The sequence below is a fragment of the Brassica rapa genome, chromosome A05 (assembly GCF_000309985.2).
Source record: "Brassica rapa cultivar Chiifu-401-42 chromosome A05, CAAS_Brap_v3.01, whole genome shotgun sequence".
Taxonomy (NCBI): domain Eukaryota; kingdom Viridiplantae; phylum Streptophyta; class Magnoliopsida; order Brassicales; family Brassicaceae; genus Brassica; species Brassica rapa.
The window spans coordinates 2,037,489-2,063,152 of record NC_024799.2 but is presented as its reverse complement, the minus strand read 5'-3'; the positions used below and the strand labels follow the sequence as shown (position 1 = coordinate 2,063,152).

At 37.7% G+C, this 25,664-nt stretch overlaps 9 protein-coding genes across 9 annotated transcripts; 5 read left to right on the top strand and 4 right to left on the bottom strand.

Moving 5' to 3' along the window:
• Positions 1–272: 272 nt before the first annotated feature.
• On the bottom strand, positions 273–2,625 carry LOC108872058 (60S ribosomal protein L2, mitochondrial). The gene is made up of 3 exons (XM_018659333.2): positions 2,407–2,625; positions 2,086–2,233; positions 273–981 (listed from the first exon to the last, which is right to left on the bottom strand). The coding sequence occupies exons 2-3, from the start codon at positions 2,180–2,182 to the stop codon at positions 434–436; spliced, it is 645 nt and encodes a 214-aa protein (XP_018514849.2). The 5' UTR covers positions 2,183–2,233; positions 2,407–2,625; the 3' UTR covers positions 273–433.
• Positions 2,626–3,460: 835 nt separating this feature from the next.
• Positions 3,461–5,290, top strand: LOC103866764 (transcription termination factor MTERF4, chloroplastic). The gene has a single exon (XM_009144741.3). The coding sequence runs from the start codon at positions 3,572–3,574 to the stop codon at positions 5,051–5,053; it is 1,482 nt and encodes a 493-aa protein (XP_009142989.1). The 5' UTR covers positions 3,461–3,571; the 3' UTR covers positions 5,054–5,290.
• Positions 5,291–5,835: 545 nt separating this feature from the next.
• On the bottom strand, positions 5,836–6,386 carry LOC103866763. The gene has a single exon (XM_009144739.3). It carries the CDS (start codon positions 6,328–6,330, stop codon positions 6,028–6,030), a length of 303 nt encoding a protein of 100 aa, XP_009142987.1. The 5' UTR covers positions 6,331–6,386; the 3' UTR covers positions 5,836–6,027.
• A 235-nt stretch (positions 6,387–6,621) lies between these two features.
• Positions 6,622–8,837, bottom strand: LOC103866762 (late embryogenesis abundant protein At1g64065). Its single transcript, XM_009144738.3, has one exon. It carries the CDS (start codon positions 8,544–8,546, stop codon positions 7,938–7,940), a length of 609 nt encoding a protein of 202 aa, XP_009142986.1. The 5' UTR covers positions 8,547–8,837; the 3' UTR covers positions 6,622–7,937.
• Positions 8,838–9,115: 278 nt separating this feature from the next.
• LOC103866761 lies at positions 9,116–10,915 on the bottom strand. The gene has a single exon (XM_009144737.3). The coding sequence runs from the start codon at positions 10,863–10,865 to the stop codon at positions 9,306–9,308; it is 1,560 nt and encodes a 519-aa protein (XP_009142985.1). The 5' UTR covers positions 10,866–10,915; the 3' UTR covers positions 9,116–9,305.
• Positions 10,916–10,994: 79 nt separating this feature from the next.
• On the top strand, positions 10,995–13,882 carry LOC103866759 (inositol 1,3,4-trisphosphate 5/6-kinase 4). Its single transcript, XM_009144736.3, has 12 exons — positions 10,995–11,228; positions 11,392–11,427; positions 11,507–11,699; positions 11,842–11,927; positions 12,131–12,199; positions 12,266–12,471; positions 12,560–12,710; positions 12,791–12,904; positions 12,990–13,052; positions 13,124–13,269; positions 13,361–13,490; positions 13,588–13,882. Exons 1-12 carry the CDS (start codon positions 11,088–11,090, stop codon positions 13,717–13,719), a joined length of 1,467 nt encoding a protein of 488 aa, XP_009142984.1. The 5' UTR covers positions 10,995–11,087; the 3' UTR covers positions 13,720–13,882.
• A 109-nt stretch (positions 13,883–13,991) lies between these two features.
• On the top strand, positions 13,992–16,892 carry LOC103866758 (la-related protein 6B). The gene is made up of 10 exons (XM_009144735.3): positions 13,992–14,530; positions 14,989–15,070; positions 15,148–15,242; positions 15,318–15,389; positions 15,476–15,555; positions 15,647–15,746; positions 15,848–15,895; positions 15,989–16,057; positions 16,147–16,320; positions 16,390–16,892. Exons 1-10 carry the CDS (start codon positions 14,069–14,071, stop codon positions 16,693–16,695), a joined length of 1,488 nt encoding a protein of 495 aa, XP_009142983.1. The 5' UTR covers positions 13,992–14,068; the 3' UTR covers positions 16,696–16,892.
• Positions 16,893–17,694: 802 nt separating this feature from the next.
• LOC103866757 lies at positions 17,695–19,619 on the top strand. Its single transcript, XM_009144734.3, has 6 exons — positions 17,695–18,045; positions 18,431–18,616; positions 18,695–18,811; positions 18,911–19,060; positions 19,135–19,193; positions 19,286–19,619. Exons 1-6 carry the CDS (start codon positions 17,839–17,841, stop codon positions 19,419–19,421), a joined length of 855 nt encoding a protein of 284 aa, XP_009142982.1. The 5' UTR covers positions 17,695–17,838; the 3' UTR covers positions 19,422–19,619.
• Positions 19,620–19,745: 126 nt separating this feature from the next.
• Positions 19,746–22,221, top strand: LOC103866756 (probable thiol methyltransferase 2). Its single transcript, XM_009144733.2, has 8 exons — positions 19,746–20,706; positions 20,856–20,986; positions 21,063–21,149; positions 21,234–21,334; positions 21,458–21,557; positions 21,659–21,708; positions 21,818–21,896; positions 21,988–22,221. The coding sequence occupies exons 1-8, from the start codon at positions 20,682–20,684 to the stop codon at positions 22,030–22,032; spliced, it is 618 nt and encodes a 205-aa protein (XP_009142981.1). The 5' UTR covers positions 19,746–20,681; the 3' UTR covers positions 22,033–22,221.
• Positions 22,222–25,664: the final 3,443 nt, after the last annotated feature.

Sequence of the window (25,664 nt, the reverse complement as noted above, 5' to 3'; positions counted from 1 at the left end):
ATTTTGACAACCTTGTCTGGTTCAAAGTACAAATACATGTCATTACAAAAAAAAAGTCAATTTTCTGAAGCTGGGAATATTTGAAAGTAATAAGTCAAAAAAGACAATTGTTTTGAATTTTTTTTATATCGTGAGGATTGATTCAGTGTATTGTCCCAACCTTTTGACTCATTTAATTCACTTTGTGTTTCATCTTTTGATCCTTTTCCTCATCCAACCTGCTACTAGTCTGCTACTACTCCAGTCTCTTATTAGGACAATCGCAACTCACAAAAATTGAAAAAACGAGTTTTATAAAACGTTTATGACGCTCAAAACGTTTGATTTCAAGTTTCAAGAGAAAAGAAAAGAAAACACGTAACAACATTCATAACCAACTCTCAAAAAGATGTATTTGAAGAAAACGTAAAACTTCTTGTTCCATCACATCACATCACATCTTGGCTTCTCTAGCAGCCAATCTCTTCTTCTTCTTCTTGACACTAGCAGACTTGTAACCACCTTTGCACGGCTTCCCCCAGGGGCTAACCGACGTCCTTCCTCTGCTTCCACTACTTTTGCTTTTCCCTTCACCACCACCGTGAGGATGATCACACGGATTCATCGCCACTCCTCTCACTTTAGGTCTTATCCCCCGCCACCTATTCTGTCCTGCTTTATACAGCTTCTTCACTCCGTGAGACGGGTTCGAGACTGTACCGATGGTGGCGCGGCACCTGGCGTTGATCCACCTGGTGTCACCTGAAGGAAGCTTTATCAAGCACTTCCCTGAAGCAGGCTCCTTGAGGATCTTGGCGTTTGTTCCTGCGGCTCGGACTAGCTTGGCGCCTTGGCCTGGGTTCATCTCGATGTTGTGGATGATTGTTCCTATGCGCATCATTCCTAGTGGCATGGAGCTTCCTATCATTGAGTTGATGTCCATGTGAAGCATCTTTTCTTCCATTTCTGCCACTAGCGTTTTGTTCTGCACATCACCAAAACCTGCCAAAAAAAATTACCAACAAAGAAAATTAGAGGCCGTGAAATGACTTATCACCACTAAACGCACTCAAAAGAAAGACAGTGGATTTTGACACACAAGATAGATGATACTCTGGGATTAGCATATACCAACCAAGTATGAAGATGTACATACTGAGAATCGCTCAATCCTAGTTACAGAAAAATAATACATACAGCATACATGAACATAATGAAAGTCCCACAAAGTACTTAAATGCATCGGTTTTATGTACAACCATAAAGCAATGTTCTTTGAGGCACTAACACCAGAGTTGGAGAGATCTAAAGATCATGAATGCTTCGAACACAAGTTTATGTCAACATGAAGTAATTGAGTACCATAAACCAAGTCTTACAAAGTACATATATGCATTGGTTAGATGCATTTGATTCATCAACCATAAAGAGATCTTCTTTGAGGCACTTAACACTAGAGTTATGAGAAGAATGTAGCACCACTGCACCACATTTAGGCAATGAAAAATAGCAATCGAGTTGGAGAGGTGTAGCCCTTGAAGAGATCTAATCATGAATTTTTCCAACACAAAAACTATCTCAAGCATGATGTAACCGAGTACTCAGTTTACATAGTTGTGTAAAGATAAATACGAAGAAGAGATGAGAAGTCATGCAAGCTAATCATCCGTTTATAATCTCATAGAGAGAAGCAAACCTTTACCAAACTCAGAAAAGCGGGTAATAGCCAATAAATCTTTTTTTTTAACCACCAATAAATCAGTTTGCACAAACGCAAGAGGGAAACAAAAACAATAATGCAACAGCTCGCTGCTAAACCTGATTCCTCAAGGCTACACCATTCTACAACCTATATATCACTTCTTTCCTAAGCAAATTGAAAAACCTGATTCCATCTTAGAGATTGTTCAAGCTGAAAGTTATAAAAACTTCAAAAAAAAAATGCATAGAAGACAGGAAATTTCAGGACATAATCATGTTCTTCACATAGGCAATAAGAAATAAAGTTGGAAACTAAAAAAGTCATATATATATTCAGAGAATCAAGAGCATCGTTTTTGCTTCTCAGAAACAAACCAGAAAAGTCAATGGGGGTATAACTAGTACCTGTAGAGAAGCTACGAAATGCTGGACGAACAAGGCTGTTGAATAAAGAAGAAGAAGCAGAAGCTCGAGCTCTGCATAGCGCCACAAGGGCAGACATAGGAGTGACTGAACGAGAAAAGTAAAAGATTTTTGCACTCTTATCTCCAACCTATCAAACAAACAACAACATTAATGTAGGGTTCTTCACGCGCCATCAATTCGATCGACTAAACAATCACAACCGTTCGATTCCAAGTTTAAAACTTTACGATGCTACGAGCTGCACATTACTACAAAACTGATAAAGACTGCTTCTTGGGTTCTGAGATTAACAAGACAAACCTGAGAGATGCAGAAACGATGAAGCTAGAGAACGCGGCGAGGAAACGGAGAGAGCTTAAAGGGTTCGGCATTAAACCATGACTTACAATAACCGGTTTAAACCACCCGGTCAAACCGTTACGAGGTAAAAGAGCTGACGGTAACAATTAAATCTACGCCTGGACGTTCGGATCTTCGGGTCGGGTTCGGACCGGTTCCTCTCGGGTCCTAAATATTTAGATCTAATAAGTATTTAAAAATTTCCGGTTCAGGTTCAGATCGGTTCTTTTTGGATCCGGATCGGTTCGGATCTATAATTAAAATACTCATAAAATACTCGTAATTTTTCGGATTCAAATCGGGTCCGGATTGGGTTCGAATATTTAGGATCTGAAAAGGACATGATATACCCAATTTCATCAACTTTAGTTGGATATTTGTCATATATATCTAAAAGTTTACAAAACAACTTAAATAAAACTATTAATAATGAAAATAAAACATTTTAAAACTTTAAATTTTACATTTTAAAACTTTATATTACTTAAAAAATATTAAAAAAATAATAACAAATGTTGTTAACAAAAGATATTTCAACTAAATCATAAAATGATATATATAAAATAGAACACAAAACATCATAATTTTATATATACATGTTTTTAAGTCGGGTACAAATCGGTTTTTATCGGGTCGGGTATATTCGGGTCGGTTCTTTTCGGATCCGGATCTATTCGGATCGGTTCCTTTTCGGTTCCGATTCTTTCGGGTAAAAAAATTTAGACCCAAAAGGTACTTGTAAATTTTCGGTCCGATTCTGGATCGGGTATTTTTGGATCGGTTCCGGTTCGGATCTTCGGGTCCAGATTAAAATGCCCGGGCCTAATTAAATCTCTCTCTCTCTAGAGTAAAGACATTTCCTCTTTACCCATCTCATCTTCTCAGCAAAGTCGTAACCTTCTTCTAATCTAAACCACGAGCGAAGAAAGCCTACTGATTTACAATAACCGGTTCAAACCACCCGGTTCGACCGTAACACAGCCTCCACCACTTCTCTCCCCCCTCTACAGTTAGGGCTTCTCTCTCCTCTCTAATCGCAAAACCCTCTCAGGCGAGAAAAAAGACACCATTTTTCTCATCTCCTCCACCAAAGTCGTAACCTTCTCCATCCCCAATCTCCTCCAAAATGACCCATCTCCTCCCCAGACACAAAAAGCTCCTCTCTTTCCTCACACGACACCACCCAATCCTCAAAACCCTACTCCAAAACCCACCTCCTATCTCCCACTACGCAACCCAATCCTCCAAGTTCCCGGAGTACGAAATGCCCACCGTCACCTGGGGAGTCATCCAAGGCAAAAAGGAGAAGCTCGTCAACCGCGTCAAAGTCTGCGACCACCTCAAAACCCTCGGCGTCATCACCGACGAGCTCGAAACCATCGAGCTCCCTTCCACCCTCGAAGTCATCTCCGAGCGCCTCGAGTTCCTCCACAAGCTCGGGCTCACCATAGACGACGTGAACGAGTATCCCTTAATGCTGGGATGCAGCGTGCGGAAGAATCTCATCCCTGTCCTCGCTTACTTGGAGAAGATCGGAATCTCGAGATCGAAGCTAGGAGAGTTCGTTAAGAACTACCCTCAGGTGCTTCACGCTAGTGTCGTCGTCGAGCTTGCTCCTGTCGTTAAGTTTCTTAGAGGGCTTGACGTTGAGAAACAGGACTTGGGTTATGTTTTAATGAAGTACCCTGAGTTGTTAGGGTTTAAGTTAGAAGGGACTATGAGTACTTCTGTTGCTTACTTGGTGAGTATTGGTGTGAGTCCTAGAGACATTGGTCCTATGGTGACTCAGTATCCTTATCTACTAGGGATGAGAGTTGGAACCATGATTAAGCCTCTTGTGGATTATTTAATTTCAATCGGTTTGCCGAAGAAGATTGTTGCGAGGATGCTTGAGAAGCGTGCTTATGTGATTGGGTATAGTTTAGAGGAGACTGTTAAGCCTAATGTGGAGTGTTTGATTAGCTTCGGCGTTAGGAGAGAGATGCTTCCTTTGGTTATAGCGCAGTACCCTCAGATTCTTGGTTTACCGGTTAAGGCCAAGATGTCTACGCAGCAGTACTTTTTCAGCTTGAAGCTCAAGGTTGATCCCGAAGGTTTCGCTCGCGTTGTTGAGAAGATGCCGCAGGTTGTGAGTTTGAAACAGAATGTGATAATGAAGCCTGTTGAGTTTTTGTTGGGGAGGGGGTTTAGGGTCGAGGACGTTGCGAGGATGGTTGTGAGGTGTCCTCAGATTCTTTGTTCGAGGGTTGAGCTTATGAAGAATGGTTATTACTTTTATAAGACGGAGATGGGGAGGCCGATGAAGGAGCTGGTGGAGTATCCTGAGTATTTTACTTATGGTTTGGAGTCGAGGATTAAGCCTAGGTACCAGAAGCTGCAGGGGAAAGGGATTAGGAGTTCGTTGAACTGGTTTTTGAATTGTAGTGACCAGAGGTTTGAGGAACGGTTGGAAGGGAACTTTATTGATGTGGATAGTGAAGGTCCGGTGTTTGAAATGGGTGGGAAGTTGGATATGCCTGGTGGGGTTGGTGGTGAGGTTGTGTCTGATGAAGATGATGATGAAAGTGATGATGATGAAGTTCTATACAGACGCACTCTCACTTTGTAGTGTTATTGTTACTACTGCTCTTGTTTCACGGACTAGAGTTTTTGGAAACGCATTGTCTTCTTTGTTCTCTCTGTTCATTTGATCGTTTAAGTTGTTCCTCATGAGGTCTTTTGTGAAAGACTTTAAACCTAATCACTTTTTAGTTACGTTTTGTAGATTTTATTACATGATTTGTGTTGTATCCTGTGGAAAATGAACAAGTATGGATGTATTATACAGTCCTTATACCACGCCTTATGGTCACGAGCAGTGTTCTAAAAATCTATTTAGACATCCGTATAGTAGAGAAATCAAAACTTAAACGAAATGGTTTTTCTAAAATGATTTTTTAGAAACTCAGTATAAACATTCAAAAATCAGTATAGGCATATGTCTAATCAATACTCCCTCCGTTCTTAAATATAAGATGTTTAATTAAATACACTATTAAAAAAATTATTATTTTTGGCTAGAAAGTATCATTAAAATCATAAATTAACGTTATTCAACCAATTACAAAATTAACGTTATTCAACCAGTAACAAAATAAATTATCAAATATAATTGGTAACGCACTTTTCAATAAAATAAAAAGTTACCTAAAAAAATAAAAATATTATATATATATCAACATCAAAATTCTTTAAAACATCGTATATTTTTTATAAAACGCCTAATTAACTTGAACATTAGTCGTCACATGTGGATTCGGTCAACAAAAACCTTTGGAACTATAGTTATTTTTATTTGACCCCTACAAGTTTTGGTTTTCTTGTTTAAGACTCATTATTTATACATTTCCCTTGTTTAAGACCCAGCATTTATACATTTCCACAACAACACCCATGTTGTACCGTAAAGTTTACGATATCAGAAGATTCATCACAAGACAACGAATATGTACATGATCAATATCACACATCTTTGTAACATAAACCAATCAACACGCTGAAAAAGGTTTCGAGTTTGCTATTTTCTTGAAATGATAAATTATACTATTGACCTGAGATGCAAGAAAACAAACGATGGCTCTTGTATCTCACGAGTTGACCTTCACGTGGCGGTGAACAACCCTTCTCCCTAGCTCCACCGCTACTTCTTTTTGTTTCCCGGCTTGATAACGACGAGAAGTCTCCCATGGACCTGCGACGACGATGGTGACCTTCTACGTTCGTTTCAGTATCGGAAACGAAGTTGTAAGAGTCACGGGTTGTGGAGGAGGAGGAGAGACACTCGTAACGACGGCGAGTTAGGTTCTTCTTCACGGCTCTGAACGCCATTGGTATCAAGCCATCCATTGAAACCAACTTTTATCTTTTATTTTCTTTCTTGTGGTTCTTTAAGATATGAAGAAGAGGTCTTGTTGTTTATTGAAAGGGTATTGACTATTGATTATTATGGGTTTGGTGCTTAGTTACCTTCCACTTTCTTCTTTTGTATATTTCTTTATTTGAGTTTTATTTCTCCTTTTTGATTCTCTGTCAATTTGTTATAGTTTGGTCTTCTTATATTATTTTTTGGAGTTCCACAGCTACACAAACATTATTAAGAAAATGATTATTTAGTTTTTTTTTTCTGATGACTTTGTATGGTATCTTATGTTTATGATTCAAAACATTAATAATTTTATACGCCGAGAAAATTATGTGAAAGACAAATATTTATTACGTTCATGTTTTGATACCCGAGTTATGGTCGAGTATGTAATTTTTTTTTAATATACTATTCGTGTAAACATTTCAGAAGTTTTAGCATCTATCACAACTTTGTATATTTGTCATTATTTGAGATTAAGATGTTGTGGGTTAGCATTGGTTGAATGACATAACACAAATATTTATTTTGTCAACGAGTAACAGTTTGATTAGGAACAAACTTGTAAATCATGATTGTTTACTGCCTATGGATAAACTTAAGATAGAAAAGGGTTTGTGAATTGTGATTGAGACCTAACAAAAGTCCAACCCGTAACTTCTTTTTAATATTGATTCAGTTGTTGGAAACGTTATCATCTATCTCATCTTTGACTCGGTGTTTGTGTATAGCCTAAAATCTTTAAGAAAAATATTATAAGATTTTTGTGTTTGTTTGTATAGTTTAGGTTTATATATTTTGCTGAGAAGACGGATTCAAGATAACCTTACTCTAGTGTATAAGAGAATGTATTTCAATAAGTAAACTTGCTTTTATATAATAGGGAAACACGTTAATAAATACACGAGACGAATCTTTGTGATTTTACTTGTTGGATAAACCAAACTTGTTTAAAAGCTGTCTTGATCATGGCATGTCACGACATCAAGAAGTCCACGAGCTGGAGCTGCATCCGATTCTACAAGAAATTAAATTAAAGTTGGCCCTCTAACGAGCATATATGTTCACCGAGTTTCAAGTCACAACATCAAAATTAATAACGCGCGGTTGCGTCCTCTGAGAACTATAAGCGTGACAACGACAACGTTGGTGATGGTTCTTACGCTAAACAACACAAAAACTGTATTAAATAATCAAATGCAACATTTTTTATTTGATTATGGGAATTAAAAAAAGAACACTTCCCGTTGAAGTAGAAACATTCTATTTTTGTTGTAAAATTTTAAAATTAAGAGCAAAAGTTTTGCTGGTAAAAACATTCCAAATTTCACTTTAATCTTTTTATATTCAAATTTTGACCGTGACAATGTAGACATGAAAAATCTGAATTGTAGTGACAAAATGTATATATTGATTGTAAATCAATTTTAATCTTTCTTTAAATAACAAGCTAGAGACTAGAGTCTAGACAATAACCATTTAATATTCTACTACTATTAAGCAAGAAAAAAACATCTTAATACAAGTTAACAAAAGAAGTAAAAAAAGGTGAAAAAGAAAAATTGGAAAACTAAAAAACTATGGGAGGTTTTCATTTACACCACAAACGTGGAACCATTTCATCTATCAGATTTAGATACATCAAACACTTCAAATCTACACTTCTCTTGTTCAAAACCTCCAAGTGCACTTCACCTCTCAGTTTAGCTCCAACCCTGAGGATAACCAACCCTCTCTTTATATCGTTCTTGAACCAAACAGACGGTGCATGATCCTCTCTATAACTCACTTGTGTCCCAACCTCTGTTCTTATGGCACTATATGCACCCACTCGCTGTCCATCAATCTTCATCTCACCAACAACACGACCGTTGTACATGATATCTCCTTTACTAGTTGGAAACTCAAAGAATCCGAAGTTCGGATTCTCAATTCTGATCTCCATAGCTAGTGTTGCGTTGAAATAAGGCGAGGATGGTGATGGTGTATCATTGTACCTGAGGCTTTTTACAGCCACAGATGCCAAGCTTGCTTCAAGTGGCTTGGCTATGACAAAGAGACCGATGATGATGAAGAGGCTGAGCAGAATGCAAAGCGCTAGAAGGGTATAGATGATGATGTTACCAATGGTATCACTCTCTTTTGGTTGGTGAATTGCACAAGCTTCATCAACAACTTTGCTCTTCGCATAGCCTGACATTGTCCCTCGAGATGGTTCAGTAACTAGATGATGACAAGAATGGGAAGACTATGTATATATATACCGTTATGAGAAACTAGATGACATCAATGAATAAAACCAATTCCAAAAAGAAATGTTTTTAATGTGTGGAAAAGGGAAAGAATGAATAAGCTCTTGATCAGCATGACATTGGAAGATGGTGTGTGGTTTCCTAAACAAGTAAGAGATGCTTAAAAGAATCTTTTTAGCTTTGTTTCACCTTAAAGAATTATTTTTTGTTTACACGGCCTGGTGCCAAGGAAAGGCATCAGCAAGTAACAAACTTTTATAGAAGAAATCAAAAGATAAGAATGTTGTAGCAATGTGAACACTCAATCCTCTCTCTTATTGTATATTGTGAACTGAGCAATCGAACATTCTGTGATTTACCGAAAGACTAGAGAATCTAAATACTCTCAAAACCTGGAGCAAAGGAAAGGTATCTGGTAAGCAGGTATCTAACTTTCCACTCAAAGATGCTGAAACAACAATGTACTTTTATTGAGGAACCATAAACGAGTGTGAATCCATCTCATGTACTTTTGAGAAATGAAAAACATATGTTTTTATTGGTTTAACAAAAAAAAAACGCTTAGAATAAGAATTGATGTTCAATAAGTGGAAAGTGTGAATAAGACAAGAGAGAAACACAACAACAGGAAGGAAAGTTCCTTCAGCTAACGTGAACATACTTACAAGGAAACATTCAGATGCTTGAAACTAAATCGGCTAGGAAGTTTAACTCTTGTTGTAACATGCCATCCAATTTGAATCCTCAGAACATATCAGACCACCACCACCATCAGTGCTGATTGACTCAGCAGCAGAGCATGGAAGCAGTTCTCTTCCTTTTCCTGCAGGAGCATCATCACCTTCAACTAAACCTCTATGAAACTGTGAAAGATCAATGGAATGAGAAGATGTGGCCAAAGACTCAAAGTTGAAACTTGAACTGCTCGGTTCCTGTGGTGACAATCTGACTGACTGAAGAGTCGTTGCCAGTGACTCCAAAGCTGAACCAACCTCAGCTTGGGAAGACGAGAGTCTGAAGTAACTATCCAAGCTTGAGTTAGACTCTGGTGTTTGAATAACGTTCTCGCTTCCAAGCGTATCAGTAGACAAGGGAGACCGTTTGTCTCCTCCCAAATGCTCAGAAGGAGATGAAAGCTGCATGAATCTCCTGAACCGAGAAAGCTCGTTCGGAGAAAGAGAAGAACTAGTCCTTCTCATAGGTGAAAGACTTCTTCCACCACCACTAATGTTGCATAAATCAGATAGTGGCGAAGGAGTCTCATGGCCAACACACTCAACTATATCCTGAAGCTCAGAGAAACCATCCTCCTCATACTTTTCCTTCTCATCTTCTTTCTCCTCATCACAAGGAGATAAAAGCCACTGCACTGATGCAGGCATCATAGAGATGTCATCATCATAACAACTTCCACCAACACCAAAACTCCCTTCCTCAAACTCATCAGAATCATTCAGTATTATCTTTCCCTTACCGACCTCGAAACCGTTCTCACACACAGTGAGTATCCCTTTAGGCTTGCACTTCCTCTTATCACTAACACCTGACAGTAAATGCCCAGCAGCATAACACGCTTGTGACTGAGCTGATGCTGACAACAAACTCATAGACGTTCCGCAGTGCATCTCCGGAGATACCGATGCTTGTACCGGTGGTGTCTTCTCTTGATTACTACTATTACTCTTGCTTACTCTACCATTGCTTCTAGAAACCAAATCACATCCTGTTCCAAGTTTAGATACAGGAGTAACAACGGCATCTACTCTAACCTTATCTTTAAGCTTAACTTCTCTAGAAACAGGAGCTTGCTTCTTCAAAACCGAACCTTTAATCTTACCACTAGCGACTCTCTTCCCAAAAGTTGGGTTTGTTCTACATCTCTGAGGCTTCTCAGTAGCTTTAGTCTCCTCCAGAGACTTTGGTTTCTTTCTAATTAAGGGTTTACTCAAAACTGGAGCAGACTTGGGGGTTTTAGCTACTATTGTCTTCACAGGTCTAATACTACTACCCATTGAAGAAGAAGACGATGAGATTGAATGAGAGAGCAAGAACCTGTGACTAGTTGACCCGGAACCACTCCCATTGCTACAACTACTGCTTCCAGAGCTTCTTGTACTCAATCCCCTCAACGGGTTCGCCGGAAGTTTCTCCCTTTTTAGCTTCTTCTCCGGCGGCTGCGGCTGAGATAACTTCTTCGCTTCCCGGTTCATCTCCCTAACATTCGACAAAAACAACTCTTCTTCAGAAGTTTCCGATCTGGGTTTCATTCAAAAACAGAGGAGGAGGCGTAGAAATGAATAAAGATCGAAACTTTGCTTTTGTCCTTTTCCTAATTACCGATATTACCCTCACCTCTGACGTCGTGATACTACAGCGAGAGTAAGGGTAAACCGGTCAGTTCGTTAAAAGAACAATACTTTCGCCATTTAACGGCTAATCGCCACCGTAAAAGATTATTCTTTTTTCTTTTTTCCTTCAGAGAGAGAGAGATGGGAGGAAGAAGAACGATGAAATGTGTTTTACTCGACGAATCTGTGCTTTTCGATCACGATGATGAAGATTCTACGCCGCGGGTTCGAGGATCAGTCTCGTTGATCCTCAGGCTGCTCCGTTACTCTATGATCCGAACGGTAATAACGATTTGATTTGAATAAGTATCGCATTGCATGCAAAGTTTCAGAGTTTTGTGTTGGTTTTGGTTAACTGTTAAAGTGATTAGATGAGGAAAGGATTGAACTTTAAGATGGAATTGACCGTTCAGACATTGATCTTTTGTCGTTTGCTGTCTGGCAGGGGATATCTTATGGTCTTGATCTTGCGGAAAACAAGGTTTGGATGAGTTCATGATGACTTGTCTAACTGTTTTGACATTGTGGTGTGAGGTTGATTGGTCTTTACTGTCTTGCAGGTGGAGTTACTGAGGAAGACGGCAGTGGAATACTCCATAGATTGCTTACCTTTGGAGAAGTCTCTGACAAGTGTTGCTTTTGGTGATGCTCTCAAAGCATGGTATAGCGACGGCGACATTCTCTATGTTGCTTCAAGTCGAAAAGAAGAGACACTGCGTGAACTGAGTCCCAGCCAGATCGTTGTTGTACTTGGTTAGTGATGAAAATGATCTCTCTAGTCCCATTTTTTTCTTCTGCATTTATGGTTAATAGTTTACTCTTCACATGTTATAAAGATAAATTTTTTGAGGCGGTTAAGTATTTTGGGACATTTTTGGGTTTCTATATGTTGTAGAAGGAGATTCAAGTGAGGATCCTAACATGCTTCGTATCAGTAGGCTAGAAGAGCTCCCAGTGGCTATTTGCTGCATGAACAAAAAGGTATGTCTTGACTTTGATGTTGGCTTATACTAGAAAACGCTTCACGTTGAGAAATGAGCTGGTTAATTGAAGAGAGTACTCACTGTAGGCCAGATCTAAAATTACTAAACAATGTTGCTTGATATCACAAATTCATATTCTTCCTTCTCCATTTGATTTGATTTATATGTCTTTCCCTTTTGATGTTACCTCTCAAAAAACAGGCAATGGGTGATGGTGCTGCGATAGTTGCTTACATCATGAAGCCATCTCGCGTAGAGGACTTTGCCAAGGTAATAACCATATTTAAAAATCATCTTTCAAACATTAGAGGTTTATTTTTTTTTGTTTTTCTTTAGAGGGGTGCTTTACCAATGTATCCTACTTCAAATGGGCTGATCTTTCTACCTCTCATGTTTGAGTTCCCTCTCTCATCTCAACTCAAACACGCTGATCTCATTTTCCATAAAGCAACTGATGAAATCTTGTCCATTCAACTTAACTGCTCCGACTCAAAATCATCTGTTGCAGTTACATTCTCTACCGGCATGGAGGAACTGCGAAAGTAAGCTTCTCGATTCTTTGATCTCAATCTACCACTGTGGCCTATAGATACCGCAAATATGAGAACCCTTGTTGAAAGCTACTTGTAGGTATATGGAAGATCAAAATGCTTGTGCTGTAGTTGACCCGCTTCAACATATATATCCTGTCCTGGACCGACTCAAGATGCAGCATATTCTTCTTGGATTAGAGGAAATTACTGAAGCAGGACGAAAGATCAGAGGCGCCTGCTTCCTCAAGGTCTTGCAATCCTCCTTTTCACATTAATGCTTTTACTTTTTTGCCTTTGCAAGTTAATATCAGAGTTTCCTTATCTGCAGATTGACAGCTATGATGAACCTGATCTGGCTCAAAACTTGTCAAGAGCTGGACTCTCTCTTCCATGTATCGTGAAACCTCAGGTCGCCTGTGGTGTTGCTGATGCTCACAGCATGGTGAATATATCTCATAATTTCCTTCTCGTTTTGGTATCTCTTTCACATCCAAACACAATCCTCACTTTCATGTGTTTATCTTCAGGCCATTGTCTTCCGAGTTGAGGACTTTAAAGATCTGAACACTCCTGTTCCTGCCATTATCCAAGTAAGTCATAATGCACTATTAAATCAAGATGTGCAGCACATAAAGAACCTTGTCAATCACTGAATTTGCAGGAGTATGTGGACCATTCATCAAAGATCTTCAAGTTCTACGTCTTGGGGGAAAAGATCTTCCATGCCGTCAAGAAATCAATCCCTAGCTCTTCCACTCTGAGGAAATCAGCTGAAGAAAACGGTCTCCGACCAATTCTCTTTGACAGGTAAATCTCATAACAGTTCCATGGACTCTTATGCTTAAGCCTTCACATGCTGAAAGACTGTAACTTTGAGTTGGTTCTATTACCTCCACAGCTTAAAGTCTTTACCAATAGGTTCGGCAAACCAGAACCCGGTAGATGAGATTGATCTAGAGCTAGTCACAGAAGCAGCAAACTGGCTGAGAAGGAAGCTTGATCTCACAATCTTCGGATTTGATGTGGTTGTAAGTATCATCATCCCATCACAATCACAATCACAATCACAATAGCCTTTGTACAGCTACTTACACACTTTCTCTCTCTTTGCTGAGATATCTACAGGTTCAAGAAGGAACAAGAGATCACGTGGTAGTAGACTTGAACTACTTACCCTCTTTTAAAGAAGTCCCGGACAACATAGCAGTTCCTTCCTTCTGGGAAGCCATCAGAAACAGGCTTGACCAACATGTCTGAGAGTTTGTGTGTTTATTATGCTTCCAACTCTTGAGACTAGAATAAATGTAATATTTAAGGACCAGTAGCAGCAAGTGAAAGTATTGTTCTCTTGTCTTAATGTCGGTATAAGAACTAAAAGCCCATTCTATAAATACACGACAAAGAGACGACCATTGAGACCCGAGAACTTCTCTCCAAAACAGGAAGAAAAAAAAAAGGAAGAGTCTTTTCTCTCTCTTTCAATCTCTCTCCCCCTTCTCCAGGGATCTACTCTCTCTCTAAGAAGATTCCCACTTCAAAGATCCGAACTTTACTTCATCCTATCACAGTCAAAGTCTTGACCTTTTAGTCAATCAATCAATCATCCATGGCTGATCAGCAAACCCTAGATTCCGATGATCTCTCTCACTCTACTTCCTCAGATCCGTCGCTCTTGAGGTCTCTCTCCTCGAGTCGACTCAACGCCGGAGCTCCAGAGTTCGTACCTGGTCGAACTACTCCTCCTCCGAGGATGATTATCCCTCCTCCTCCGCCGCACGGTATGCTTCACATGTACCACCACCAGCGTCCCTTCAACGTCCCCGTCCTCGGTCCTGTTCCTATCCAGCCTCACCACCATCCTCATCGCTTCCATCATAACCGTCCTCAGAACCAGCACTATGTTCCCGTGAGGAGCCATCAGCAGGAGCCTGATTCGGTTGTGAAGAAGAGAGATCATAAGAGAGAGTCTAAGAACAACGATCAGACGAATGAGGCTGGAGCTTCTTCTGTTGTGATTGATCCCAAGACTGGTTTGCCTGAGGATACTATTCAGAAGATTGTGAATCAGGTGAGCTTATCTTTGTTGAGTACTAGTTAGATTCAGACATGATGATCTTGTCTTTTTTGAGTTGCAACATGAATGTATTAAAGTTTGGTGTTGAAGTTATTGACTACTTAAACCACTGTCAGGTTGAGTACTAGTTAGATTCAGACATGAGGATCTTGTTTTTTTTTAGTTGCAACATGAATGTTTTAAAAGTTTGGTGTTTGAAGTTATTGACTACTTAAATCAAATTGTCAGGTTGAGTACTAGTTAGATTCAGACATGATGATCTGATCTTGTATTTTTTGAGTTGCAACATGAATGTATTAAAGTTTGGTGTTGAAGTTATTGACTACTTAAACCACTGTCAGGTTGAGTACTAGTTAGATTCAGACATGATGATTCTTGTCTTTTTGAGTTGCAACATGAATGTTTTAAAGTTTGGTGTTTGAAGTTATTGACTACTTAAATCAAACTGTCAGGTTGAATACTACTTCAGTGATTTGAACTTGGCCACCACAGATCATCTGATGAGGTTCATTAGCAAGGATCCTGAAGGATACGGTAAGCTTAAAGTGATTGTTACTTTTATGTGTAATCTTTTTGTTCTGATCCTTGATGGGATTGATGTGTGTTTACAGTGCCGATACAAGTCGTTGCATCTTTCAAGAAAGTTAAAGCTGTCGTTAGTGGTAATTCTCAGCTTGCCACAGTGCTACAGAACTCAGCAAAGCTTGTGAGTTCTTTTGTCTTAATTTTTGTTGAATATTTCTCCTTCAGATGTTTTCTAACGTTTTGAGTCACTGAACAGGTTGTTAGTGAAGATGGGAAGAAAGTGAGACGCTTGAATCCAGTTACCGAGGCTGCTCTAGAAGAACTCCAGGTATTGCTTTGCTACTTCTGTATTACTGATTATCAAATGAAGAAAGGAGTGTGTTTGGTTTTTCTAATAAGATTTATCGTATCCAGTCTCGTATAGTAATTGCTGAGAATCTACCTGAGGATCACTGCTACCAAAATCTGATGAAGATCTTCTCTACTGTTGGAAGGTACAACTACTAACATCTGTTGATGTTACTTTTAATATTCTAGATTAACCACCGCTTTGGGGTTTTATTAAAGTATTGAATTCTTTGTCAGTGTGAAGAACATCCGTACCTGCCAGCCACAGATTACTGGGAACGCTGTTCCACCAGCTGCAAGATCAGCCAAAAGCGATGGAAATCTCTTCAGTAACAAGGTAACTAAATATATAGATCTTTTTTTTTTGTTTGGTTCTTCGCCTTGAATAGACTAACAGTGTGCAAAAATTGATGTTTCTTTTACTTTGTGTTCTTACAGGTCCATGCTTTTGTGGAGTATGAGACGGTTGAGTTAGCCGAGAAAGCAGTACAGTCTCTCATTACTTGGAATTTTTTAGTCTGTGTGTGTTTATACTCTCAGGTGCTGATGTGATGAACTGATAGAATGTTGCTTGTACAGGTTGCGGAGCTAAATGAAGCAGGAAACTGGAGGAGCAGTCTTAAGGTCCGGTTGATGTTAAAACCTCAGGTATGTGTTTTAGAATTAGATGTCATTTATCTCGGTTAGGATCCGTGGAAGTTGATTCCGGTTCATGTTTTGTTGTTCTGATCATACAGACAAAGGAACCAAAACAGGGTCAAGGGCGAGGAAGAAAAGGACATGATGTAGAGGTAGAACATGAGGAAGATGAAGCGACGGCATCCGAGCAGCAGCAGCAGCAGCCGATTGAGAAACTATCTGAAGAGTGTTCTGGGGAATGGGATACACATGTGCCAGAGCAGGCAGTGATAGTGAGTAACATTCTTGGGATCTTGCATTGTTTCTCCATGGATGATTCCTTAACTTTTAAGACATAACAGGGAGAGGAGCAAGGGAACGAGAAAGCGGCTGGGCAGAGAAAAGGGCGTAGCAGAGGTAGGGGGAAGGGACGAGGACGAGGTCAACCTCACCAGAACCAAAACCAAAACCACAACCACAATGGGCGTGGGAATCATCATAACCATAACCATCACCATCAACATCAAGTGGGAACACCACCTTCAAACAATCAAATGAACAGCATGGAGCAGCAGCCAAAACAGCAACCACCGGGACCAAGGATGCCTGATGGGACCAGAGGATTCTCGATGGGACGGGGAAAGCCTATCACGGTTCAGGCAGACTGATCAAGAGCAAAGAGGTGGTCGGGTTCCACAAGGGAGAGAAAGAGAGAGAGAGAGAAAGAACTTTATATATCCTTCCCCATGGGGGAATGGTTTGAGTTTTGCAGACTTGATATATTCTTCTTACTTCAAAAATAACATGTGTTTGAATTACTCTATCTTTACATTACAATAACAGAACAAACAGCTTTTATCCCTTACAAGAAGACCATAGTGTGAAGTGTCATGAAACTCAGACACCAACTTTGAGTTCTTCTGTAAACGCTTTTGATAATGAAATAATGACTTGTGATGATATAGTAAGACACAACAGCAACTTGATAGATAAATGCCTTCTCTGTCTTTCTCTTTCTCAAGAGTGCGAACTGACCGAAACTTCGTGTCACATCTAAATTCGACAGCGACTGTCTCCTCTTCCTTACCAAGTGTCTTGTGAGCTCAGCTCTCTCCCTCTCACTTCCAAAACACTTTCGCCACTCTTCATAATGTCATAGTACATTTCTCTACCTTGAAAAATTGAGACTTCTCTCTTTTTTCTTTCTCACTTATAATAGAATACATAAGGACACCACTACCCTTGCTCTTGGATATGGAGCTAAGCCTTTTCTGAGTGAGTTGTAATCAGGAGTCATGTGTGTTTTTTGGTTGTGTGTAATAATAGTATATGTTCATATCAAGATTATATCAAAACAATTGTGTGTTTGGTTCTGAGTAATAGTATGTTCATATTAATACATTGGTCCAGGTGGGGCATGAAGCTACAAAATTGCACAAAGAAGAAGATACAAACTCATCATTCAAGTGGTATTTAATTACTTCTCTTCAAGCAAGTAACAGAGACATGTTGACACGTGTTGGTATTAGTAGTGAAGGCTAATAAAAAAAAGTTACAAGGCTTTTTAAAGTTTTTTAGCCCATAACAAAAACAAAAAGTCAATATTAAACCACTAATTTTAATTGGACTTATTACAGCTGCAAAGGGACGAATAAATAATATTCTGCAATTCTTTTTTTTTTTTCTGTTTTGTATTCGTCTGAGTGTTTTATCTTCTTCTTCTTCTTCTTCTTCCTCGACGAAGCAGTGAAAGGATTCGGATTCTCTGTCAATTAGAGAAGTGAAGTTATCAGCAGTATTGGGATTGATAGATGAGTTCATCTCTACCTATGAGGCTCCTCGTGCCTCTCACACTTCCCTTGATTCCTCCTTCTTCGGATTCTCTAGCGCTCAGATCGAAAAACCCTAACTTTATTCTCCGATCCTCTTCTTCTTCTTCCTCTAGTACCTCTTGCTCTTCTTCCCTGTCGCAGCTTTTCCCCCGGAGATCCAGATCCTCTTCTCCTTGTGTTCCCATGGTAATCTCCTTGGTAGTAGCATTCCGACAAAATTGTGTTCGAATGATTTGATGTTTTGTTTCATCACGATTGTATAAACCTGAAACTGTTGGTCTTTTTGTTTTGTTTTGCTGGAGATGCATTAATTATTCTCATCGCTTTCTGTCTTCAATGGTAGGTCTGTTACCTCCTGTATTAAAAACCCTTCAATGATTGTTGTCTCTCTGTCTCTTAGACTTTGGTGTTAATGTTTTGTCATGATGGTAGAGTTTGTTGTAGGAGAAAGTATCTCCTTCCTCAATTGTTATGATTGAGTTTTAAGATTTGACCTTTGAAGAGTTTGTTGCTTGTTATTTATTACTTTGAGGAACTCTGATTATTATATGCTCTGTGTATTGTATATTAGTGCACGAAAGACCAAGACATCACAGATACTTGGAGAAATGAAGATGATCCTATTACATGTGGGCTTGAATCTGATGAAGATTCCGGAGGCCTCCGGATTCCTACTCAGGCTCAGGCCATCGTTGAAGGATCCGGTTCAGTTGCTGTCTCTGAGCTCAGACCTTCCCCTGATGTTGATTACATTCAAGTAACGCCTACTTTCTATAGCTAGCTAGAAATTGGAATCTAGCTGGTACTGACCACGTTTGTATGTGTAATCAAACAGGAGCTATTGGCGATACAGCAGCAAGGGCCTAGAACCATTGGCTTCTTTGGGACTAGGAACATGGGTTTCATGCATCAAGAACTCATCGAGATTCTTAGCTACGCCATGGTTATTACTGTATGACTCCTTTTGAGCTCCTTCATCTTAGTTTGTGTTTGTTTGACTCCAAATCTTTTTCCATTAAAAGTTTTACTAAGCCTTCTCTCTTCGTTGCAGAAAAATCATATATATACTTCAGGTGCATCTGGAACTAATGCAGCTGTTATCAGAGGTGCATTGAGAGCAGAGAGGCCAGAGCTTCTTACAGTAATCTTACCTCAAAGTTTGAAAAAACAACCTCCTGAGAGCCAAGAACTATTGTCTAAGGTAAGTTAAAACCTGGTTTGTGCTCAATGTCAGCATCTTGTTGGATTCTTTTCATCTCCATACTCTTTTCACAGGTGCAAAACGTGGTAGAAAAGCCACACAATGATCATTTGCCATTACTAGAAGCTAGCAGGTTGGTTGGTGACTGTATTCATCATTTCACACATTGATGTTCAAGAAGGATTATACATGAGAGTTTTATTCGTTGTTGTTGTTTTTGTGCAGGCTGTGTAATATGGACATCATATCACAAGTACAGCAAGTGATCTGCTTCGCGTTTCATGACAGTAGGCTTCTCATGGAGACATGTCAAGAAGCTAAAAATCTCCGCAAGATCGTCACTCTCTTCTACCTCGATTGATTCCCACTCTCTTCTCCTGGGAACACAAGAGGATGGATACAAGTTTCTTTGTAAATTGTGAATCTCTCCCCCATCCCAAAACATATTTTACTATTCTTTTGTCTAGATTTTGAAAACTCCATCATTATGATTTGTAGGATTAAATTCTCAGCTATTTTGTAACTTTACATGGGTTATAAAATATTTCTTCTCATCTCATTCTCCGTTACTCTGTCCAAAACCAAATCCAGGAAATGCATAAAAAAGACTTGAAAACACACGTCTCTCTTACTTATACTACCACTCACAACCGTAACTTCACACCTTCCAACTGAGCCAGAAGCTTCAGCTTAACACCCAACTCAATATCCACGTCACGAGCTGCAGCTGAAGGCTCCTGTGAATAAACTTTCATGAACAAGCTCATCATCTTAAGTGGGAAGCAGTAGCAACTCCGTGGGCATTGGGATGACCAAGTCTGATCATTTTGCATTTTGCCGAGAATGCTTCATTGACTAAATCTCTAAAATATAACCTCTTTAAATTAATACTCTATAAATTAATATATATTAAAAATCTTTATAAAATAATATAATTTTATAGTTCCAAATTGAGTTTTTGGTTCAATTAATATATCGATAAATTAATATCTTTATAAATTAATAAAAAAAATTATAATTTTGGTGTAGTTCCAACATTATTAATTTATAGATGTTTCACTGTATATGTCCTAAATCAAACATTCAACGTCTCATCACTCCACATTGTGAATAGTGATGATGCCTCACTGATCATTAAAGAATACACTTCAACTTGTGGATGTTTTGTGATTATTCACCGTTAACTAAACGTGTATAAGGACCGTTGAATAAGATGTGAAACATTCATATAATATAGTATCATATGTAACTTTAGTATTCAACATTTCCCTCTTATTTAATCTGTTTTTAGTAAAAGACGAAAATCTAGTTCGCTTTGTGCTCGTCACATGTATCAGGCTTGAATAATCTTTTTATGAGTTATATTAGACGTTCAGAAGATTGAAAAAGTCCTGTTGAGTTTATCCATACGTCATTGCTGATTCGGTGCATTGGTTGTTAGAGTAGAAACCTGGTCTCCAGATATATTTTAATACTCTTTTTAAGTACTTTGAATAATTTTCCTCTGTTGTAGAAAATTATAAGCAGGTCTAGGTTATATATATAATATACAAGTAAGGTTATAACCCTCAGGAAACAAAGAAGAAGAACAAGAACCTTTAGATCGCATAGATCAACCAATATGGATCATATCAAAGAGCCTCCTGGTAACCAATCTTAACCACTATCTGTTACGTAATCTTTGTTATTTGTGATGTTACATCCACACTTGTTATTGTGATATTTAAATGCATTTTAAAGAACATAACTCGTTATGATGATGATGATGATGTTGATTATTTTTATTTTTTTTAAGGTGGATGGGAAAATATGTGGGTAGAGGGACGAACACTGTGGGATTTAGGAGAAGCAACTCCTATTGTTGTTCATCTCTGCGAAACGAGTTCTTTGCCTAATGGTAGAGCTTTGGTTCCTGGATGTGGAACCGTAAGTCGCTTTGATATATATATCTTCTCCTTATGTCTTGTAAGATCTCCATTGTCTGAAAAGTGTTTTTGGACAGGGCTATGATGTGGTTGTGATGGCAAACCCTGACCGTCATGTTATTGGACTTGAACTTTCAAAAACCTCAGTCGAAAGATCAATGAAGGTGAGGATATATATATACATATAATCTAGATTTCTATTTCTCAGTTGAATGTTTGAAAGTATATATTTAAATCTCAAAATGCAGATGTTCTCTTCATTGCCTAATTCAAAACATTTCTCCTTCTTGAAAGAAGATTTTTTCACTTGGGAGCCAACTGAAAAGTTCGATCTTATTTTCGACTACAAGTATAGTTCTTGACTCCTATATCTAGCTTTGGATATGTTTTCATCTCCTTGTTCATATATATGAAGAATATAAACAAGAAAACACTACTTGATATCTTCGCAATAATTATGTAATTATCGCAGTTTTTTCTGTGCCTTTGAACCTAAAGTTCGACCTCTATGGGCAAAGCGTATGCAAGAACTTCTGAACCCTGGTGGAGAGCTTATAACATTGATGTATCCTGTAAGAGAAAAATCATATTATATTTCTCTTTGTATTTACAAATATGTATATTATATTGTGGTTTTTTTGAAATGTTTGTTTTACCTAACTATGTTATGCAGTTAAGTGGTGGAACACCTGGTCCACCTCCTTATCGAGTATCAGTCTCAGCGTAATTAATATTTTCATCTTATCCTTAAATCTTGCATAAGTCCGAAACTCCCTTATAGAGTGCCTCTCTTTGGTTAAATAATCAAACTTCTTTTACTTTTTGTTTGTAGCTATGAAGAGCTTTTGATTCCCTTAGAATTTGAGGTGATCTCTATTGTTGATAACGAACTTGCTCCAGCTACACGCAAGGTAAAATACAATTCAACTTCATCACTTAATTAATTTCATTGTGAAAAAAGAAAGACGAGAAAAAGGTTTTAAAATTGGCAATAATTTTCAGGGAATGGAAAAAATTGGACGATGGAAGAAGAAGAAGTCAGTGTGATGATTCCTCTTTGTCGTCACATTCTCATGGCTCTATCTATAGATCAATAAAGATTTACATTTTTTTTAAGTTTCCCTGTCAGAACCGAATGTACTATTTACACATTTAAGAATACAGTGTCTTTGACCGTCTTACAAATTTTGTAATAATTAAAGGACATAATAAATGTGTTGTTTTTACTACTTTTTAGCGAGATCCAGTGTCAAATTCCTCATGCATGATTTTCTACGTTGTCAAATCTGATCAAATTTTCATTTGATACAATCTTAAAGTTCGAATAATTTATTATCTCTAGCGGTAACTTTTTTCTTCTTATTCTTTTTTTTCTTTTTTTTTTGAAAAAGGGCTTCTTCGTATTCTTCTTCTTAATTCACGTACAGGTTGCGTTCTATAAAACGACTACTAAGAAAAACCCTATATTATATAATATATCATCAATTTTTGCAATAACATAACTTGTTTTAGATACATGCAAGACAAAAACCAATTCAACATTATCACTTAGTTTCATCTCGAAACAATAAACCTAAAAAGGTCCAAAGTTTAAAGTTATTTTTTCAGGGAATTGAAAAGGTTGGTCGATGATGGTGATGAACTGATGATTCCAAGATTCCTAATGATGATTCCAAGATTTCTGGTTACCATCGCTACTCTCATGGCTATCTATATACATAAGGATAAAGGATTGCATTTTAAAGTTTACAAAAAAAGATAGCATTTTAATTAGGATATACTATAGGCTATAGTAAGAAACCGAAAGTAATACTAAACAACACTTCAGACAGGCTTTCGTTAGGTCAAAGTTTAGCTATATATGCTTTTTTGCTCGGTTGAGATTTCGTGTGGTGATGTGGCTTCTAATTCTAGTTTGATGCTAGCTATGTTTGTCTTGGCTTCGTGATGCGGCTATGTTTCTTCTTCTGCTTTAGAAGGTTGTGTTTACTTTCCAATTGATTGTTTTGCTAAATTTTGATGGCTCTTCTCCATTAAGCTGAATTTTACCTTGTGACTTCTCCTTTTTAACATGATTGGTTGTAAATTGAAAATATATTAATGAAAACAATAGTTCAAGAAACCAAAATATTAGTAAAATTAAAATTTATTAAGATATAAAAATTATATCACATAAATTAAAAAATAACTACACAATTCCGTTTAAAGATTATTATTTGACTATTTCCCACAAGTAATTAACTAAACGTTTCAAATGAGATTGATTTTTTCTTTGCTTATAATAGTGTTAATCTGTTTATCATTTTATATTTCAATTTCTGAAAGTGGGAATTGATTCCAATTTTAGTTAGCACATCAAAGTCGTGTTTGTCCTTTGTGTGTTCACTGAGATTTCATTTAAATTATATAATTTCGTCTGGGTTATTAAATGAAAATATACCAAACTGAGAGATATAAATAGAGAGTAGTTCCAAATTTGGAGATGGTTTCATTCCAAATATAGAATTTCAAGTAGGTCAAATTGAGATGTCATACTCCTTCAGTTCTTCTAGAGTGATTGGAATGGCATATACAGTATTTTCTTCAGATTTGTAAGGCTATTTTACAACTCTCTTAGCTATTAGTAGGAGGTGAAGAGTCGACAAGTAAGGCAATTTTTTTAATAATATGCCAAAGTAGGTACACTGGTCTTTCTTTTTGAATTTGATAGTGCGTTCTCGCTTATTTTCCAACGGATAGTCATTATTTTATACCAACGGCAACGTCTATGCGAATATTTCGGGCCATGTCAATGGTATATTGCGATGAGAACACACAAAAATGGACAGAAAGCATCGAGGGTGAGAACACAATGATAACTAATGGCTCTATACAAAATTAATTTTATTCAATGATTGTCTAACTTTTCTTTTGTTAAATTCATTTAATCATTTTGTTAACATCTATTTAAACACATATCATATGGCTAAGTTTTCCACAACTACTAAAAATGGCTAATCAACAACAAAATTCAAGTTACAGCAGTGGTGAAAACATTATTCCTACACCTGAAGAGGCTGCAACGTTCCAGCCCTCAACTTCCTGTTCCTCAATCATCTGGCTCAGGAAGAGTGAAGCCCACAACTTTCCCTTATACTGTTCCAAAATCTGAAGTTCGTGTCAGAGAGAGTTTTAAGAGAGATTGACAAGTAGTAATGACTTACACATGCCGTAACATTTTCTCCGTATACTATATTTTGCTTGAAGGTATGTTTTTCGTTATATGATCAGTATCTATTTTTGCAGGAAGAGCCACACCTCTCATTCTCCATCTTCTCGACTCATTCTCTCTCCCCCTTGGCCGTACTCTCGTCCCTGGCTGCGGCGAAGTTAGTATTCTTTTGATCTGGTTTAAGTTCTTTTTTTTTAAACACTTTTTTTTTTGAAACACAGGTTTAAGTTCTATTTTTAAGGTTTATATATAGTTTTCTAGTTTTGAAGTTATAATATGATATTTTAAAATTCGAAAGATTAAAACCGAATTTAGTTTGTATGACATAATTTGGGACCAAAATATATTTTTTGTCAGGATTCAAGAGACAATATACCTTAATTTAACATTGTTAAAAAGAATGGTATAGTTTTTCGAAATTGATTTTGTTTGATCATTGGTTTTCAGCTTGGTTTTTTAGATGTAAACTAAATAATTTTAACTCAACGAAGATAGTGTTTTGCATTTTATGAATTTTCGACTTGATTTAGGTTGAATCTATATACTCTATTGAAACAATATATACTTTATGTCTAGTCGCTCAAATGAACAATTCTATGTTTTTTGTAACAGATGAACAATTCTATGTTTGTTCATTAAAATTGTGTATATATTTTTGTTAAAAATGATGAATTGAGTAGGGGCACGATGTCGTTGCGATGGCAAACCCCAAACGTTTCGTTGTTGGACTAGATATATCTGAAAAGGCTCTCAAGAAAGCTAATAAGATATGGGTGGAGTTTCGTAGAAAGATAGTGTTGGATCGATCCTTCAAAAACCTCAGTAGAAAGATATTCAAAATAACTCGGAGAGCAATCTTGCGGATCAAGTATTGGCCATCAAAAACTATTTTTGAAGTGAAGCCCATCAAACCCAACAGAAAAGTAGCTACGTATAACCCCAAATAGAATAAATCTAAATAAGCAAAAATAACATTAATTTTCTTTTTTTAGTAGGAATATCAAATATGATCACATGTGCTTGTATTCATATCGTTGTGTCGGCGACGTCAAATATCAAGAAGAGAATTAGACTTGTAAGTAAATAAGTTGTAGAATTTCTCATGCATCATTTTTCACGTTGTTGGAATTGGCTCACCTACAAGACTCAGACGTGAAAAACAGTCTCAATTCAAAATTTTGTCGTTTTGTGTTTTAGATGTCGTGTTTATTTTGGTTAGGTGTACTAAATTGTTGGATAAGATCACTGTGAGTGGAAATTAGGCGTACAATGTCTTTATCTTATTGCTCCCATGAAATGTTGTGTGGTCCCTTTATCTTCGTCACCACTGACCACTCGTGACCTCAGAAAAGGTGGCCAGTGATGAGTCTGATTCTGGAGAGCAGAACGTTTCACTGGATATTATGATAACAACAATATCTTCTGTTTGTACGTTTAAAAACAACAATAACAATATCTTCTGAATAAT